Source organism: Anopheles coustani, chromosome 2 (assembly GCF_943734705.1).
Source record: "Anopheles coustani chromosome 2, idAnoCousDA_361_x.2, whole genome shotgun sequence".
Taxonomy (NCBI): Eukaryota; Metazoa; Arthropoda; class Insecta; order Diptera; family Culicidae; genus Anopheles; species Anopheles coustani.
In genome coordinates this window covers 85,517,056-85,536,499 of record NC_071289.1, presented here as the reverse complement: position 1 = coordinate 85,536,499, position 19,444 = coordinate 85,517,056, and the positions used below count along the sequence as shown (strand labels likewise).

General features: G+C 45.2%; 1 protein-coding gene across 1 annotated transcript; it reads right to left on the bottom strand.

Moving 5' to 3' along the window:
* Positions 1-1,399: 1,399 nt before the first annotated feature.
* LOC131262364 (organic cation transporter protein) lies at positions 1,400-17,782 on the bottom strand. The gene is made up of 7 exons (XM_058264354.1): positions 16,675-17,782; positions 9,227-9,458; positions 8,802-9,060; positions 3,791-3,983; positions 3,276-3,709; positions 2,866-3,214; positions 1,400-2,778 (listed from the first exon to the last, which is right to left on the bottom strand). Exons 1-7 carry the CDS (start codon positions 17,148-17,150, stop codon positions 2,574-2,576), a joined length of 2,148 nt encoding a protein of 715 aa, XP_058120337.1. The 5' UTR covers positions 17,151-17,782; the 3' UTR covers positions 1,400-2,573.
* Positions 17,783-19,444: the final 1,662 nt, after the last annotated feature.

Sequence of the window (19,444 nt, the reverse complement as noted above, 5' to 3'; positions counted from 1 at the left end):
GAATCGTTGCGAAGAAGAAGACAGGAATTTGAGACAGCGTGTTTGTTGCAGGCATACCGGCGTCTTTAAATCGAATAAGACAATCATCGTCCGGTTCTCCTGCTCAGGGCGTTCGATGAAGAACCACAGGACGAGAGAAGAAAAGGCTCCGGATGGGAGTTATTGAGGGAGAAAGTGACGGCAAAGTAGTTATCGGAAATGGGTTGATAAATCGAGAAGCAACGGGTCTAGAAGAGTTTTCCTTTTCCTTTTGCGCCTGCTTCGCCCACCCTCCTCTCCGTTATCGATTGTCACAGTTGGAAATCCTTGCAAATCATCTGTTATGGATCCGTGATGATGATGCTGTTTTGTCCTGTTGAGTCTGCATTTTTTTCCGTCCTATCCTTGAGCCTTGTTTACGTCAAACGATTATGGTAATAAAATCAGTTGTTTTCCCATACACCAACATGAAAACAACAAAAACAAAAAGATTCCTGATTGCATAATAAAACGTCTTTAACGATATGTAACAGACGTCGCACATGATTTCTACGCAGCGTTGCTGGTGTAATTAGCAAAATTGATTGCGAATAAAAATACATCCCGCCTACGATAGAACCATTATCGTCTTGTGTAGCTATTCATTTTTGATGATAATGGCATCAGAGTGCTGCTTTGCGGTATGCAATCAACCACCCACCGTTATGCTTCATGATGATCAAGATAAATTAAATGTCAATCCCATTACAATTCCTTCTGATTGTACGGAATATGATATAAAACAGAGCTAATCTGGCAGTGAAAGCCAACCTATGGACCAGATATGGGTGTGTTATGGAGCACAATTTCCATTATAAGTTTAGCAGTTACAGTTTTGAAACATTTCTTTGAAACTGCCTTTGCCCAACAGTAAAATAATGAAATTTATTTCAATTTAAAACCTCGCTCCAGATGTGCTAAACCGGCACGAAACCACAGCAGTTGCCAAATTGGCATTAACACAATAAAAATAAACACATTGGCGGATGTCGGTGCAAGCAAGTTTCACATGGGAACATTTTGGTAAAAAAAACATGTCGTTTTCAACAATAGTAACCTCCCCTGATTCTCTTCACTGGGGCATAATGGAATCCGTTATTGCAGCCTCAACTTTGTGCAGCGATGCGTTAATTAATTTGCATACTTTCGTGCCCTAGAATTGGGGAGAAGAAAGGTCAGAAAACATGGTTGGAAATAAGGGAAAAGGTGATCCACGCATCGCCAGCAATAGCAATGAAGTTTCCAACAGTCTGTTAATCTGTGAAAAAAGTAAACTAATCGTTAAGCTCGAGATAAAGCTTGAGTACTTATCTTAGCAAATTTTCTTTCCCAATAGCACACTTCCTTCTGCAGTGGTTGAAGAATATCAAATTACCGAGAATATTTTTTTCTTCGATTTTGTTTACTGATGATACGGTGAATACATTTGATAAATTAGTACCGTTCTACCTAGACAACCTTTTTGCCCAAATAATTTGTATCACATAAAGCGCCATTCTTCTACGCACATTTAAAATAAGACCTCGAAATGAGGAGTTCCTACCAATTGACGGCTTCTACCGTGGATTAAGGAATAAATAAAATATTTCCTGCACTACTCGCGGCTAGGAAACTTGCTAGGAAATCTTGGCTAGTTTTTACTCCTCTCGTGAACATTTGCCTTTTCAGTAGATACCTCGATGATCTACTAGTAACAGTTTTGTTTCGTAAAAGGCGGCGCTTTCTCTTTTTGGGACGTGCTCCTTATCCTTGGACGTCCTGACAATTTCGACATAAATACGTTTTAATTTAAAAAACAGTGTACACCTCTTGCCAAAAGTCGTTATCTCGAAAAGTGTGATGCGTAATACTGCTATACCGTTGAAGGTATACTTCAGATTGAGTTTTTCCTGGCACTTATTTGCTACAAATGTCTGCAGTAATTTTTCTTAATTCTGTGTCCTAAAGAAATAAGCAAAACTACTTACAGCCAATCGAAACATACATACAGTAAATGTCGGACGATGCTGCTGGTTGCATTTTAATACTTTTCGATGAAACGATTTTGGGCACTACGTTTACTTATTATGGCGTTTGCTCACGATCGTATTGATATACTGCTGTTCGATTGTTTCCTTGCTTAGGAACTTTTTCATCTTCAACTGTCTCCCTTTCCTAATCTCTCATTTCTATTGCTTCATTTGTTTTTCCATCCAATTCCACGCTTCTGTGTAACGCCTGCTCTATGGTTTAAATACTAAATACTGTCATTTGCAGTGGGGCTGTATGGGCCACGCATAAATTATCGGTCAAGTTTGCATCAAGCTACGTCTCTCTTTAAATCATCCGATACGGTTGACTAGAATTGTAGCACGACGTTGACGACTAAAACAAACAACACGCTAAAACTCTACACATTACTAAAAGCGCACCGTCTCCTGCCGCTAAGCTTCACTGCATCTGTCGCAGTACGGCGACCCCAAGCTTAGGGCTCGAAAACGTAGTCTATCGAAATAGTTTAACTTTCCACTACCCGGTTCAATCGTTGGGTAGCTTCGGGATAAAGTCGGAAGTACCTAGACACCGGCCGACATCTGCTCCTCTTTGCACTGGGCTAGCGAACGGACGGATACGCGCGAGCGGATTGACCGGTTCAGCATGCTCGAGCGAAGTTCTCCACGGGTCGAGGCCCGCAGGGACGCACCGATCGAGGTTTTGGATGTGGCTCGGGTGAACCGTTCGACCGGCAGATCGTCGCACGTGTCTACGTCGTCCACTTTCCTGTAAACGAAAGACAAGCGATAGGGGAACACTGTTAGGCTGGCCATTCCTCGAGTAGGAGCATATGCACAAGGAAGAAGCACTTACTTGGCAAGACAAGGGAAGTCCCAGATCTTTTGCCCACGTCCAAAATCTTCACCATCGGCCAGTGTTTGCGGCAGGTCGTGTCCGAGTGTTTCGGGCAGCAGCAGGGACAGCAGGCCACCAAAGATGCCCAGAATACCGAGCACGATCAGCGGCAAAGAGGGTGAGATATTGGCCAGATAGACAACGAACGGCGCTACGATGCTCGCCACGTAACCCATAATGTGGATGAAGGCAACGCCTTGCGCGCGGACCACGGTCGGTAGTAGCTCGGCCGCATACTGCAGCCCAATGTTATACGAAATGTTCACACTGAAGCGTCCCAGGATGGCGAGTGTTGCCGAGTACGCGCCTAATGGTAAGGGAAATAAGTATTATCGTCGAGAAAACGGGAAAACAATTACTGTACATACCCATTGGCACCATGGTGGCGAACAGACTGAAAAGCCCGCTGGCAACCATCGTTCCGCAGGCCAACCACCGTCGCCCCCAACGATCCAGCGTCAGAGTGAGGAAGGTATCGGCTGGCAGTTCCGTGGCGGCGGCCACCGTGAACGTAAAGAACAGGTCCAGTCCCAGCGAGCCCACGTTTCGCACGTGGCCATCGAACACCAGCGAGATGGCCATCCAGATGATGATCAGCAGAATGGTGATGTTGCGCAGGCGGGGCGTCTTGAACAGATCCAGTACCGAGTAGTTGTTGTTCGCGGCTTCTTCCTCCTGTAGTCGAATGCAGCTGTCACTGAACTCCTGATACACCTTGGCATCGATCGTCTTCTTGTTGATCTTTTCGAACTTCTTCAGGATTCCGATAGCCTTGTCAATCTTACCCTGCGAAACGAGCCATCTGAAACAGCGGTAGAACAACGACATGAACAACAACTCGTTGCATCGACAGACAGTGTTCGGGGTGGGTGTCCTACGTTACCTTGCCGATTCCGGTACCAACAGTGGGGTAAGGATGGCCAAAGCTAGCGGGGCCGAGGTGACAATGGCGAACGTTTTCCAGTCCGCGAGATAGTATGCAATCCAAGGCAGCGCGCACGAAGCGGTGGTGAAGAACAGTGCGATCGACATGTTCGCAACAAACGTGCGCCATTTCGGTCCAACGTACTCCAGAACTGAAAAGATATTCAAATGATGAGTGAAACGAGTCTACCTGCAGGCGTGCAAAAAACATCGCACGGAAAACATAGAAATTAAACTTCAACTAGCCGTCTGCACGTTTAACCCTTAATGGGATGATGATCTTTTCACTGATGTGTCTGTTGAAAAAATTGTAGTACCTGTGAAAAATTTGAGCTTAGGGAACATTATACAACGAAATCTTTAATGTTGCCAATAATTGGGATGGGACTATCGTGAAATTATAGCTGGTCTGGTATCTTCTCCTTCTTTGCGTAACGCCCGTGTTGGTCATGCCTGCCCATTAGGGGCTTACAAGACTTTTACCCCATGTGCACGTGGATAGTCAGTCCTCTCGTACAGGGGAGGGTCTGGTCTCGGTTGGGATTCGAACCCAAGCCGTCGAGATGGTGAGCCTCGACGCTCATGGGCCGATTTTCTAGAAGCTGGTCTGGTATATACATTTTAAATATTGTCTCCTGCTACCTGCTTGTCATACTGTTCGATCTGTTTGACAAAATATATCATCGGCATAAATACGGTTCGTGTATGAAATATTCATTAGACCAGTTTGTCGGTCAAGCCGGATTTGATTGATGAGGGCAACAGGTGCCAGCAGTTTCACTAAAAAACGTAATCTAACATCTGGATATCATCGTCACCAGGCGCGGATATAAAAATCACACATTGGCATTAATTTGCCTTTCATCGTGGCCGCGGAACTACTGGCCAAACAAGCGTGAGCCAACAACAGGAGTTTTTAATTCGCATTGATTTCCATACTCCCTGGGCTCCTCCAACCCGGGTTTTAAATCCTGTGTGTGGGCAGGATGAATTTAATTTTCAGGAAAACGGCCGCCACTTGGCACTTACACGCACTGTGTCACATCTATTAATTATTATGCTTATTTATTCCACCACATCACGGCCCCACGGCAGGTCGGTGAGCCGGAATGTGCGTTTGTGCTGTCGTTCATTTCATGTCCGCGTTCCTCAGGCGCCCATCAAGCGTTAATAACTTGCACCGACGGATGTTTACCAATGCACGCCCTGTCATTGGCGCGGTAAATCAGGATACGACGATCCAAAACGAAATGGCGACAGTAGCTACCAACGTGGATATTCTAATCGCCATTGTGCACTTAAAGGCATCGTGTATGTGTGTTAATTGTAGAATGAGGGCACAAGAGGTTATTCTATAGATTGCCATCCCGGACTGCAACACCTGTTGCTAACGTCATAATCGGCTAAGTATTCATTAATGCAGGTTTGCTTTTTCATTTCCTGCGCCAGTTGCACTCCTGAAGCAATGCGTAGGATAATGGAACAAGTTTATCATTATTTCTCCACGTGTGTTGCTAACCTGTGGTCAGAAATAAGGCGAAACTAGCTAGCGTCATATCCGATTGCTAACAGCTACTCAAATGTTGACCATATATGCCGACTCCAACTTATTTAATCTTTATCTACTACCAACCAATTTGGAATTGTTCACGAATTGGTTAGAATCAATGTTAATTCCATACAGAAACTCGTTCGTTTTGGTAAAGAACAACCCTATCATAAGGATTATTATTTGATCAGAACGAAATATTGGAAAGGTGCCAAGAACGAACACGGTGATCAGCGATCTTTGTGTGTAACTGTCTATCGCCTTGGTGGAACGGCATAAATAATAGCTGCAAAATGTAAAGCTATTTCGAATGTTTCCATATGTCTATTACCATGCGATTCCACTCGGTGGTCATCGCAATAAAATGTTCACCCCTCGTGACCCAAACTTCTCTCGTCAATAAACCACCGTGCCACTTTGCCAGTTGATTAAACCGGTCGTAGGAGGTATGTTTTAAAGTCAAATTGAAAGACAAAATATTCTGGAATGTCTGTGTTTTTGAGTGAGGTCAAAAGCAACGTAGGCCGGTTTGGAGTAGGCCACAAAACAAAAAAAGCAGTAAAATATTTGAAGGTGACCACGAACCGTTGCTGGTCACCACCATCAGCCGTGATTCGTAACTAAGCCGCGCATCTATCTACGTGAGCGTCACTTTACAGTGCTTTGTCCTTTTGGCGAGTACACTCTTTTTTTTATTCTCAGCATGGCCTTCGGTGGGGCAAGAACTTTACTGGCAACATGGGCCAGTAGTAGGGCCGGTTGTGCCGGGTCCATCTATAATGCAGGGTCTTGTCGCACCTGTCGCCTGATTAATGGGGAGGGCTTCGAAGGGGGTTGTCAGGTATTTGGGTTTTTGTTCTACTCCAAGAACTAGTGAACGCTAGCTGGAGATCTAAGGAACCGAAACTCAATTAATAGTGAAAGGCAATCGGGCATGTAAGCGAAAGGGCAAAAAAAAAATAGTGAAGGAATAAATTTAAACAGCCGTAGTTGATGCATGTAAAACAAGTAGTTCGCGCAACCCATCACCATTGTACGCCCGTGGGGTTGTATTCGAGAGAAGAAGCAACCAGAAGTACTTCTATGGCCATCGTAACAAGATAGTCGTCGTAATATGTTTCTCTTCTTTTTTCCGTTTGGCTTTCGGAGGCTCGTGGTAGTGCACCATACCCAACTCATTTACGATGCCCATAGGCTCCTTGAGCGTTGCGCGCCGACCATACTCATGCCAACCGGCAACGGCGACCTTGGACAGTGTCGGGCCGCCTATATCGCGTGGGGCTCGCCGAAACATTCACTCGAAAATTGGAACGGAAACCATAAAACCGGAACCAAAATCTGAACCGCGTCGTTACCGCGAGTCAGCCAGTTTGGATTCGTTGAAAACGCCAGACAGCCATTCAAAAACAGCACGTTCCTCCGCGTGAGTTACGGGAACCAGTTGATCGGTGCTTTTCGTCCCTCCTTGGCTCTGGTATTCCCTTTTACCCGAGGGTCGGTGTACATTCCACTCGGTAAAAGGGATTTGGCATATTTGGCCTGATTGTCCTTCGGCCAACGTTTCTAGATCGAAAGCTAGTTCCAGATTCGGTGGCCTTGCTTTAGGTTAGCTGACAAAATTGGAGTATTGCTTTAAATTGGCATCCATTTCGTGCGAACGTACTTGAACTTGGCCGGGTTAGTGACCGCAGATCGCGAAAAGACAGTGGCCATGCAGTTAACCACGTGTGTGAGCGTGTGTGGCTGGCGATCGAGGAGGTCAAGTTTGTTGGATTCATTTGTCAAACCAGACGCCTCGCAAACCTGCTGCATTCATTCAGGTTTACCAATTTACCATGACCACTACGATTGAAACCCGTAAAACCATTATTAAGACGGTCGTAAAATATAACATACCACAATTATGTAATCGATACAATTACGGCCAAACCCATTTCGCTGCTTCGGGTTCACTTTTCTACATGATGTCCGGAAAACGTGTTCTTGACATGGAATGCAATGCATCCGGCGTTGATGGTTGTACGGGCTTTTTTTTAATTGTGCAAACAGTTTCTTAGCGAACTGGAGTTCTCTTCAGATAACGCATGTCGTAAATCGATGCAGTGATGCGCCGCGCAAAAGACACCACATCTTTAACTCTGCCATCGTATCTAGGCTCATCTGATGTGGGCAACTGCAGGGAATGGGAACACACCAAGGGGCTGGAGTTTTAACTAGCGTCAAACTGCAACTAATTTACATTCATTACCAGTGAAACATTATTCCGTGGGAATAACCGGCGATTTGTTATCATTAATCTGTCAAACGTGCGATTAAACATGGGAAAACAGTAGATTTGTCGACTCTTTAGCAGTTCTGTGTACTGGAAGACACAATTAGCACAATGAATTAATCTTTGGGGTGATAAAAACAGACAGCTTTTTTCCTTATTTACTAGAGCGCTTAATGTACGAGCAACATATGGTAAAATTGAGGTTACTGAATGGTCGATAGGAATGTTGGGTAATTAACGCTGCTAATCGTTACTTAAAGCTTAGCAGATATGTGTTTTACCGCCAAATGAATCGTTTATTACTATTATGTATTCCACGCGATCGTGTTTATCGGCAACAACATCTAAAACAAAACTCAACGGCACGATTCCGATTGCTATCCGTTAGCAATTAGTGGTTAAATTAGAAGCGTGCTTAGGCAAAATGGGCTTTGGTTTAATTACTCAGTAACTTGATACTGTGGTATGGGATTGGTTTCACCTGTCGGGATGCAGTGTCTTAGATTTAGTTTTCCAATGTCTAAGATTTAGGATTGAGAGATTTAGTTTTTCCCATAAATACGTATTATAAATTCTCAAACAAACGAGACCTTCAGGGAACGTTGTCGATAGGTAAAAAACTAAACTCTTTGAATAGAAGCTACAGATGTCTCTAAGCCAGATGCATATCTTTGCAAGTTTGTGCGCTGTATCGGTCGTTTCAATCTACCTCATAACATCAGCACCAGCAAAAACCCACCACACCAAGGAGTGCGTAGACCAATGGAATGGTTGCCGCTGTACGCTTGTATCCATCTGTCTAACGGCGATCTGCTAGATATGCAGATATTTACAGTGCAATCCGTTTCCATAAATTCTCCCCCTGTCAAGGCAATCACCTTCAGTCAACCTTTTACCATTGGAACTTCCAACGGATAAAGTAGAGGAGAAGCGGGGTGGAAAAAATAAAAATAGTTGCATCTAATAGTAAACCGTTTATATTTTTTTTGCGACATGTGCATAAAGGACAGAGCACTGTAGTGGGTTGATTTTCGAATAGGTCCGTCTACTGTGAACTACTTTTCTTGTAAAAGAATTTTTCTAGATTCAAAATGTCAACAACATAGTCAGATAGGAACTTTCTTTTACGGTATGGTGTAACGCACTTACCTAGAATGTACATCATGGTGAAGCAATTGTCGAACGCAAACCCAACCAGAAACCGGCACAAGCTGAACTGCCAAAAGTTGCCGACGAAAGCGGTGGCGACTCCAGCCGCAAAACCGACGATATTGCAACCGGCCAGGGCTGGTATGCGACCGTACCGATCGGCAATCCAGCCAAACAGTAGACCACCGACGATTGCACCCAGAAAGAAGATGGATTGGGCCAGTGTCGGCAGATAGGCATGGTCACACACCCATTCGAACTGATCCGGGTAAGGTGAATTTAGCCCAGGGTTAAAGATGACGGGTGGAAAGAAAATGAAAAAAATTAGAGTTTAGCAAAAACAGTACCGCAATCTTTTAAGGGATCTTTTTGGCTAAGTCCACGTACTCTGAGTACCCAAACCAATGATCTACACTTTTACTTACATCTGTAGCTGCCGTTTGATACGGCACGTCCGTGAAGTTGTACTCCCAGCCATTGCGGCAGGGTTGCGTCGGCCAGGACGGGTCCGGCGTGCGGATGTTGTTGGCCAGCACCTCCGTGAAGTTAACGGCATACATCGTGCACTTGCTGTAGCTAACGGCTGCCGCTCCGTCGCCAACGTCAGCGGCAAAGTCTCCGGCTGCCGATTTATCGACGGGAATGGCCAACGCTCGTCTGTGTACGGAAAATAGGAAAGAAAAAAGAAAAAGATAGCCATAAGAACGGGAACCAGCGAACAGGATACTCCAGCAGGCTTTGGAATTACTGGTCTACCGACCATTCGCTAGCCGCTAGTGCTAGAACCCTAGACCATGCGAGTTGGAGTTTCTTGTTTTCCCCCCGCTCCGACACTACACTCTCCAGAACACACCCGCTTTGGAGGATGATGCGATTCGACGAATCATCGATAGGGCCGTTCACTTCTAGCACTCAGGCTGGCTTTCCGAACAAAGAAACAAGGTTGGCAAAAAAAAACAATCTCCATCCTTGAGATGGTGGCAAAGTCATTGCTCTTTTCAAACGAAGGTTCCCAGTTTCGCACGTTCGCGATCTCCAGGACAGGAATGACGGACAAGGTTCCTGCAGGAGTAAATGGTTAATTTATTGAAGGATGTGATTGTTTAACCTTGCACAGGAAGGGAACCTCTGCGATAATTTTGGCACTGCGTTTTTGCTGTCTCATTTTAAATTATGGGAGTCGCACGTGGGATTAAAACAGAATGTGTGTTATAAATTACAGTAATTCGAAATATTGCTTTTTTAATGTTATGCTGCCTTGTTCAGTTGATAGGCTTTTTTTTCTATCTTACCAGAATCAGTGTTTACTGCAAATCTAGGCACGGTAAATAATTAATGTATGGATAATCAAGGATCGTTTAGCGGTCGTTTCACCTACAAGATCTTTCAAATAATTTCATAAGGTACAGTCATACCAGGACAAATAAATCCACTGATCGAATGCGGCTTTTTCTATTAACTCTATACGAAGCAAATACCTAAACCTCACACAAAACGCAAATATCTGTGACGACGATGAAATCCATCCATTACGCAGTGATCCCGGAACTCACCAGGACACAGGAATGGTCAAAAATAAAAACCGTTTTAGAATGACCCCTTTTTGTTCGTTATATCACGGAAACCCACTTATAACATCCTGTTTGGGTTTGAGGTTACGGGGCTCGGCTTCGGGTAGCAACAAAGCTTCGCTATTGATCATGCTGTTAAAGTCCTGCTCCTGCGGATAATAAATGTTACTTTGTACCGGGTTTGACGCAAGTGCCAAAACTAAAACCGGACGTTTGCTGAAAGTCCACTCATTAATCGTGAATAAATCTCAACCTTTAATGGCTAAAGAAGGAGTGGAGTGGACAAAAACTTGTTTGCCCCCTGTATGACTACCACCTTTTACTGTTTTTTCTTTCTCACTGCAGATTTTTTAAAAACAAGTCTGTCTTAAAACAGCAAGTAAAACTGAAAAGGTAGGTAGTTTAAGAAAAAAAAAAACGCTCCCAGGACAGCACCACTATGACAAATGTCGTGTTGAAAATCAAATCAACTTGACAAGCAGCATAAATTAAAGGCTTGAGTTCGTTGTAGTTATTTAACCGGTTGCCCGCAAGTCTGTTGAACGAGAAGCTTCGACTAATCTCTTCCGGAGGGGTCTTAGTACGTTCTGTTTGTTTTTTGGTTTTTTTTGTACTACCCTATTAACGAAAAACGTGACTAAAGATCACCATAATCAAGCCGTTATTAAAAAAGCACAAATTATCCATAATGACGGAAGAGAAGAAAATTGAATCAATATTTATCATTATGTTCAATTGACGGCTGCGATCGTGATTCAAGTTATCGCCCGACGAATCAATGGACACTTCAAACCAAACCCACCACCGTCCATCATTGTCGGACGCCGGAAATTGAATAAAGAACGGATTGATGTTTGGAGCCTGATCGGTTAGTTTCCCCCGTGACGAGTCGGAACAAGTAGCATGAGACTAACAGAAGCAACAAAGCGCATAAAAACCACAAGAACGACTTCCGAAGCTAACGATTTGTTTCGCGCGCTAGCGCTAGAGACAAAATCCGTCCGACAGACCTTAAGCCGGGGCCGCCTCCTTACTTCCTTCTTTGTGAAACCCTACCGCATGCTACCGCTTCTAAGAGGAACGGTTTGTAATCGAATTTCAAGGTTTATTAGCAGAACCGGCGGGCCGAACGATGGACGCAGCGCTGAAGGGAAGCCCTTTTCACGGTGATGGTCGTACCATTGGGCTCGCGGTCGGTGTTGCTTCATATTTATTATTTTTGCCTTTTTCTTCATGTTTTCAATGTGTTTCCGTATCTCCTTATGCGAGTTCTAAGGTGCGAAGTGCTCCTCCGTAAAAGGGGGTTTTCGTTGCGATACGGATATTTAAAGTTGGATAAATTAATTGTCTTTCCTACGTCCGACAGTTTTCAACTCACCACGCGCTACCGTTTCGGGTGATTGTCACCAATTTGTATGAAATGGACAAGCAAGTCAGCTATTTGAGGCCTTTCGAATTTACCCTAAGCCCGTGAGCCGGTTAGAAGCTTAATATGGTCCAGGTTGTTTCAAAGACGCACTATACGTTTTTTAAACCGTTTGCATCCGTTTGGTTCCTATTTCGTTGGTTCAAGGGATTCAAGAAATTTGCATCCGAGCTTAACTGAAAGCTGCTCAATGTCAACACCTTTTTTGTGTGTCATAATTGCACAATGTCGCGAAATGTCTCTGCCTTGGTTTGATTCTCGATCATATTGATTTTATTGCAACCATACACACAGTCAAAATAAAAAAGCCTTTGTGACACTCTTCAACAGCCAGTGAATAAACAAGAAGCTAAATAGTATTTTAATAGAAATGATGTTGAACACATTTTACACAGCACGCATTTTTGTAATTCGAATTGTGAAGTGTAAAGATATTAATACTATGCAAACAACTTTAGCGTTTACGATCATATTTTACAGTAGTGATAAAACCGCATACCCTGGATTCCTCCTCATATAGTAAAAGCTAGGGTGTGCTATGTTGTGATGATTCTGCAAAACATCGCATAAATTAAGTGACGTAAGTAGTGTATAAAAAACAACCTAAGAGAAAACACAATCCAATTGAATTTGAAATTCACAGTATGACTCATGATCCGAAAATCATGACGTCAGTATCTTTCCAATTCGTTGCGTAAAGACTCCAAAGGTAAACTTGAACAGAAAATGGCACTAGTTTAAGGTTTAAGGTTGCCTGTAAACCGGCGGAAGAAAAAACGACAAAAATGCTACACACTAAGTCTGCACTAATCGTCGACACGGCGATCATGGCTTAATCGTTAATAAATCGGTCATTTAATTTCCCCCGACCGGTTCCGGGACAGAACCGTGACCGGACTGGTACCGCAAACGACTCAGGTGAGTTTGGCCCGAATTTGTTGCTCGAGTTATTTAATTGATCCTTCTCAATCACCCGCGCACCGATCGTGGTGTGTAAATAAAGCCTGAACCAATTTCCTCCAACTTCCTAGGTGGCTAGCTAACGAATTCTTCTTTCTTATGTGACCGGCCATGACCGGGGACCGTGGGTGGGGGCACACCCGGGGTCAATAAATAGGTCGTTGGTCAACCGAACGCTTCCTGGTTTCGCTGTAAGAACGCCGGATGGTGTCCATTATGTCACTCTGTTCGTCAACGTAACACTCGACGGTGGGTTATCGATGTAATGGATATATCCTTACGGCTGTGGGGGATCCACCGGATCCGGGGCGTGAGTGACCGATTTCGTACTTTCACTCGAATTCAACCGAGCTTGGTATTGGTGCTGAGTCGTTTGAGTTGACCCTCAAACTGCAGTGGATCAAGTGGATGGATTTCCACCACCGGCACTAGGTTATCATGGTTTGGGGCCGGTTTTTCAACGCCATAAAGATTCGCGCCTAAACCAGTGCCAGTGAACTAACGTATCTACACCTAGAAGTGGCGGTTGGCGGTTTCTCTGTGCGTGGAAACGGTACTAGAGCATTGCACAGAAGCTCACGCCGATTTGCACAATTTAATTGCGACCTTCAAACCGGAGCGAACGTCAAGCCGTTCTCAATTTTCCACCGTATTCTACCAGCGAGAAACCATCCATTTCTTGGGCGCGTATAGGCGAGCTTGCGCGGGGTACCTTGTAAGACGTTGTAGTACACAGTAGGTGGGGAACCGACAACCGATCGATTCGGTCCGAGGCGTGATTTACGCGGTAAGGGAGCGCGCTGGGCGTTTTGCCGGGTACATTTGCGCCGTAACATAACGTCATGTAAACAGCGTGCATTGAATGCGTTCGATTGGTGCCACCAAGAATTCGGGCACGTACATGGATTGCCATTGCTCGGCGCTGATTAGATGCAAGTATTTTTTCTTCATAGAATGTATAATGCAACAAGCGTTTACATCATGGCTGTTAGCAGTGCACAAAGTAAGTTTAAACAATGATTCTTCTAATGCCCGCTTTCTGGAACTATCAATCTAAAAAGTAATATTTAGAGATATCATGGGATTTGTTGGATGCGATGCGGATGTCCAGAATTATTAATATTCGTTAGAGTGAGTAAAATGCCATGAGTTTAATTACTGTTTAAATCGTTTTTCTTTGTTCGACTTTTTTCTTTTGCGGTTCCTTAATTTAAGGATACATGAGGTAACGATCCTTGCAGAAAAGAAACTAAAAATGCCTTATAAACATTAACAACGGAACCTGATTGGACAAACGTGTTAGTCGCATTAGTAATCGAAGCCGTATACCCATCGCACGTTGCAAAATGTTTATTTCGCAACGAGCATAGCATTAATGAGGCCACCGGTCTGGTGGGGACGTACTGCTGGAAACTTGTTGGTGGTCAAGCTTTGCAGCCTACTTCTGGGTTGGCCTGGTTGTGTGGTTTGACAGGGTGGTCGTTTTACCCATATACCATTTATTAAATCGACTCTTGCCAGAACCTACACCATCCGTCATGCACCTGTTAGAATGGCGGGAGGCTGAATTACCACCTCAGCTGGCCTTAACCCGGGGGGGTGTGGCATTTGCATTAAGACTCACGCGATGCCGCTCAAGAATGCTGACCGGGTTCTTAACCCGTTCTTCGTCCAGAAGTTGTACCTGCACAAAGAGCAATTCATTCATTATGTTTCTTATTTATCTACCCTTGCAAGACCAGGAGCATATTTCATCGAGCTTTGTTATGCTGAGAAGACAACGAATTAAACAACTTCACCACGACCACCAAGTATGGTCGTTCGCCAAAACCAAGAAGAAAAAAAATCCCCGGTCATTTCCCACCGGAGCTGTCTTTGAACTTCAATTCTGCAACGGACGCGGTTTAATTGGCGTGATCCGTTGCAACTCCGGGTCCGTTTGCTGTCAGTGCGCGTACACACGTTTGTCGCAATTGCCACAGCCTCGGTGCTGCCGCTTCGCCTCGAATTTGGGTCAAGTTGAAGTTGAAACTTTTTTCAAGACGCACTACTGGGCGAAGCGCCCCCGAACAACACTTACTTGCTCGTGCTTCATCCTCCACCATCTTGAACGGTGGACACACGGGGACTGAAACTTGTTTGGGCACGTGGACGGAGGGGGCGCAATTCCTTTCGATCTTCGATTTGCTACTGCAGATCATGTTGGATAATTGGCGCTCTTCATTCGCTCGCTAACGCTAAATGTCAGCTCAAAGCCATACCGCAACAAAAAAAATTATACCCTCACCTGGCCGGGTGTTTGATTCGTTGCATCAAAACTGAGGATCAAAACTTCTCCCCGACGAAAGGAGACGCAATTGGCATGTGTACACTTCGAGCGGTAATTATTGGTTCATCTTGGGGTCTATTAACACTTCATGGTCAACGGCGATGTAAGACTCTGATGGGTCTTCTTTGCTCTTCAGTGCAGTGAGCATCGGGCTTTTGTCAAACTTTTCTGTTACGTGTTTGTTATGAATAAAATGTATCGTAGCCACGAGGCTATGCGGAATAGATGTTAGCCATGTAAAAGGAATGCATCGGCAGCCGCTAAAAGTGCAGTTCCGTGGTGCACATGCCACGGCTGTTTGTAAGTGCATAGCGCACATAGTTGTTCTACACCATGTTGTACACCGGCGAACGTCAATGACACAGACGGTTTAAAAATGATGCGGGTTTCGAGGGACGGCGGAGTCCACCGCCAGCTTGCCACAGGAAGTGCGCACTATGGGGTGGTAAGTTGCAAATGCGTCTTACCTATGTGTGTGCGTGCGTGTTTGGCCAGTGGTCTGTGTGTTTTTTTATTTTGTTTTCCGAGCATTAAATCACATTCATTTCATTCCACGCCAGATGCAAGCTCCGGCCTTGCAAAAAGCTGTATCAGGAAGTGAATGAAACCGTTGTGTCCGATGATGTGGAGTCGGAAAACTGAATCACACCGGCTTGTGGAGCGCGTAGACCAAAACAATCTGGTAAATCCCAGATCTGGATAGATAGTCGGGTTTTTTTTTGCGTACTCATGAAATGTTCCCAAGTGTTTTTAGAAGGTAACAAAGGGAAACAAAACAAACGATTCGTTTTTCCTCAACGTTACTTAAGAATGGAATTAACAACAAGCAGGTTTCGCTTTCAAAGTGTCCAGCAAGAAAGTAAAGTTTAAATATTTTTTTATGATTCAGCACGCCCTCCGTTTGAGAAAAAAATCGTAGGCTCTAGAAATAGTTTTTCTTTGTATTGTTAAAGCCCATTTTGTGCATCACCAAACAGAGACACAACCCCCAAAGCGGCAAACAACACGATGTACCGAAACCTTGACAGAGCTTGCGCGGGCTGCTTTTTCTTCGCGGTGGGTTGCTCCACCATATGCACGCCACCACCCTGTATCGGTTCGGTCAGATCATATCGGACACCTTACGATCCGCGAAGTATGTGCGGTGGACAGGTGTGTGCAGACCACACCGATCCGAGGCCCCCGGACTGTGTTGGTGTAGTAGCCCTGGGGTCCGTACGTGCGCCATCTTCCGAGTGGCTTGCAGCTAGTAGATGTGGTATCTGTGTGCTCCTTGGCCGCATGGACGATGATGGCCGGTTGGCTTCAACCGACCGTAACAAACCTAACGCCTAACACGCTACATGCGGTGTGTACGTGCGGCGCCGATTAAATGATCGGTCGTGCTTTACTCTAGCCATCGTACAAACCCTAGTAGTATGTGTGTGTGTGTGTTTAAAAGAGAGTCTGCAGAGGCAGGAAGCTACTAAACCACTAAGCCAACATTTCGGGCGCCACATAGTACACAAGAGGAAACAACGCGGGGAACGCGAACCATTGTCCGCGGTGAACCTTTGAACTTGAACCTCTCCCCATCTCTCCACATACCTTTCCTCCACGGACAGGTGCTGCAGTTCCGGCACGTGGCACCAGTGCTCTTCCGGCACGAGGGTGATGAAAATCTGCGAGAAGTACACGAACGCCACGAAGAACGCGAACGGGATCATCAGCAGGAACAGGATCTTCTGGTAGCGCCCGAATTCGCCCACGTGGGGCAGCAGGTCGTCAAAGTCTACGATCGGTTTCTCGGCTACCGCCATGTTGGCGTTCGGTGCGGCGGTGGTGTTCGTGCCGGCCAGGACATTGCTGTTCTTCGCCTCCTTGCGCTGCTCGTCCTTTGCGTCGCTGGCCAGCTTCTCCGCCTGGGCGCAATCACTGACGAAGCCATTGTTGATGAACGCGTTCAGCTTCAGATTGGCACTGAGGTTACTCAGGCTGGCGCTATTGTTTAGTCCAGCCTCGCCGAGTTCCCGCTCGTCGCACACGTGCACGACGGGGATGCTTTCCTCTGGTTTGGGCGACATTTTGTGTTCTGTGTTTTAATAAAATTCCTGTCCCTTTTCGACTTTTTCAGCGCGTATTTTACTGGTGTAATACCACTGGTAATGTTTTCTTCACTACAATGATGGTCTAACGCAACGGTGCAGAGTATATCACAAAAGACACTTATACACTTTCACCTTCTAGCACAACCTATACGGCTCACGTATCGACCTTGTCCTTGCCGGACCAAATAAATTGACGTTCAGAACTAGAGGCTGGGAAGCGTAGACGTTCTCCAGCTCACACTTTCTTGCTACAAAACACTCAGCTTCGCTGCATGATGTTTGGCTTCTCCAAGAAGGACGCGTGTTTTTGTCCAAGGACCGCTACGTGTTGCAGGCCTGCTCAAACACACTTTTCGTGGCTCTTCTATTTGTTCTGTTACTGCACACCACCTCTTCTATTCGGCGTCTCGAGAAACTCGCCGAATGCAAAAACGGGTGCGTTAACGATAACGATGGCGTTTTTTTCCGCCACGCAAGTGCGCTGCCACCGGCCTCAACTTAATGGTCTAAAACGGTCGACTTACTCGTCTGCGAATCGGGCGTGCAATTGAGCTACGATCGGTCCGGTGCGGACTATATAAAGTAGCTACTTTTTTTGTCCCTCCGTTGTCTCCGTCCGCTATGTCTCGAACCTCCGCCCCCTTGCGAAGTGGCGGAACTCTAGCCGAGAGTGACGGTGTGACAACGCGATCGAGAGTGCGAAAAGGAGATGACAGATCCAGTGCGCCTTCGAGCGGGTATCTGCACAAACACATGCACACACGCTCTTTGTGTTGATCAGGTGCGCTCAGTGCTCAGGTGGCTCGATCTTCTCGGGTCTGCGACGCGCAGCGGTGGATAAACAGCCTCGCTCACACCAGCCCAAAAGGATCCTGTCGCGATCGTGCGCACGAAGGGGCGAGATTCGGAGACTGTTCCAAGATCCACCTCGCTCACTCTCTGCAGTACGCCATGCAGGTAGAGGATCTATCTACTCCACCGTCTCTGCTGGCCGGAACCTAGACACACCGCTGCAGAACAACGCTAGACAGGTACTAAACGAACCCACACGGTTCGCAGGCCAATACGTGCGTGTATACTAATGCTTCACATGTTGCCCTTAAAGACGATACGTCAGCCGCACTCATACACCTCTTTCCTAGTGCGCCCCAGGTAGGCAAGTTCTAATGGCCAAGGTATTAGACGCACCAGCGTACTCGATTGCGCCCATCTCGTTCCATCATATCGGCCCTAGCGATCGGCGATCGTTTACAACCGACCTCACCTCTGGCCAACAGATCGACAACCCTGCTTGAGGTGGATCCCAATTCCCTAAAGCCATACCCCGGTACATTGGCGAGTTTTTGGGTGATCAGTTTATGCCCATAAGTTTATGAGGAGGACAAGTTTCGCCGACACATTGTAACTCCGGGGAATTCCCGACCTTCGGCGAACTTACAGTGCGTAACCAATAGGACTATGGCTGGATGCATATAATGAGTTTGGGTAGATGCAACTGAACCCCATTGCTGACGCATTCGTGACTCATGAGGGTTGGCATGATTAGTTACACACCAGTTAGTGCGTCTGGGGAAAATCGAAATACGGTTCGCTGGGAAATTTGTTTCTTATTTATAGCATCGTGTAAATATTTTCTCACACAATCTTCCAACGGTTTTAGGCTCTGGTTTCGTTAAATATTTCCGAGAAGCCAACGGAATATGTAATGCGAGGCATTTCTTTACTACCATAAATGAGTTTTGTAAATATGTTCATAATATTGTAGGTTATTATGAGCAGCACGGACCATATGTATTTTTTTCAATTTTATAATAACTTTAATATTTTGTCAACCTGTATACAGAAATATTCATGGCTAAAAATTGTGTTGCCATAAAAAGCGATCGAAACATAATTTAACCTGTTTTTCATTTTACAATCATATCGTATACCACGTGGCTAACACCACCAACGAAAAGGTGGCTCATTTTGCTCCTAAAATAATATTGGTGATACATTTTTTTAAACACATTTGTCCGTTACTTTCACATCTATATTCTTTAATCTGCTGGCTTAGCAATTTTCATGATGTTTCCTTATTTTATGAAACATGGTTCAAAATTTTTACTGACCTTAACACCCTCGCCGAGAAAAAGATTTAAAATCGCCAAAAGGATTATCTTGCAGTTGAAAAATCCGTTTAATCTGATCACATTATCGCCTTATGAAGGAACTGTATCCTTTTCGAAGTGCTCTTCGAGGCAACCCAAATCTTAAGCAGTTTATGAAAA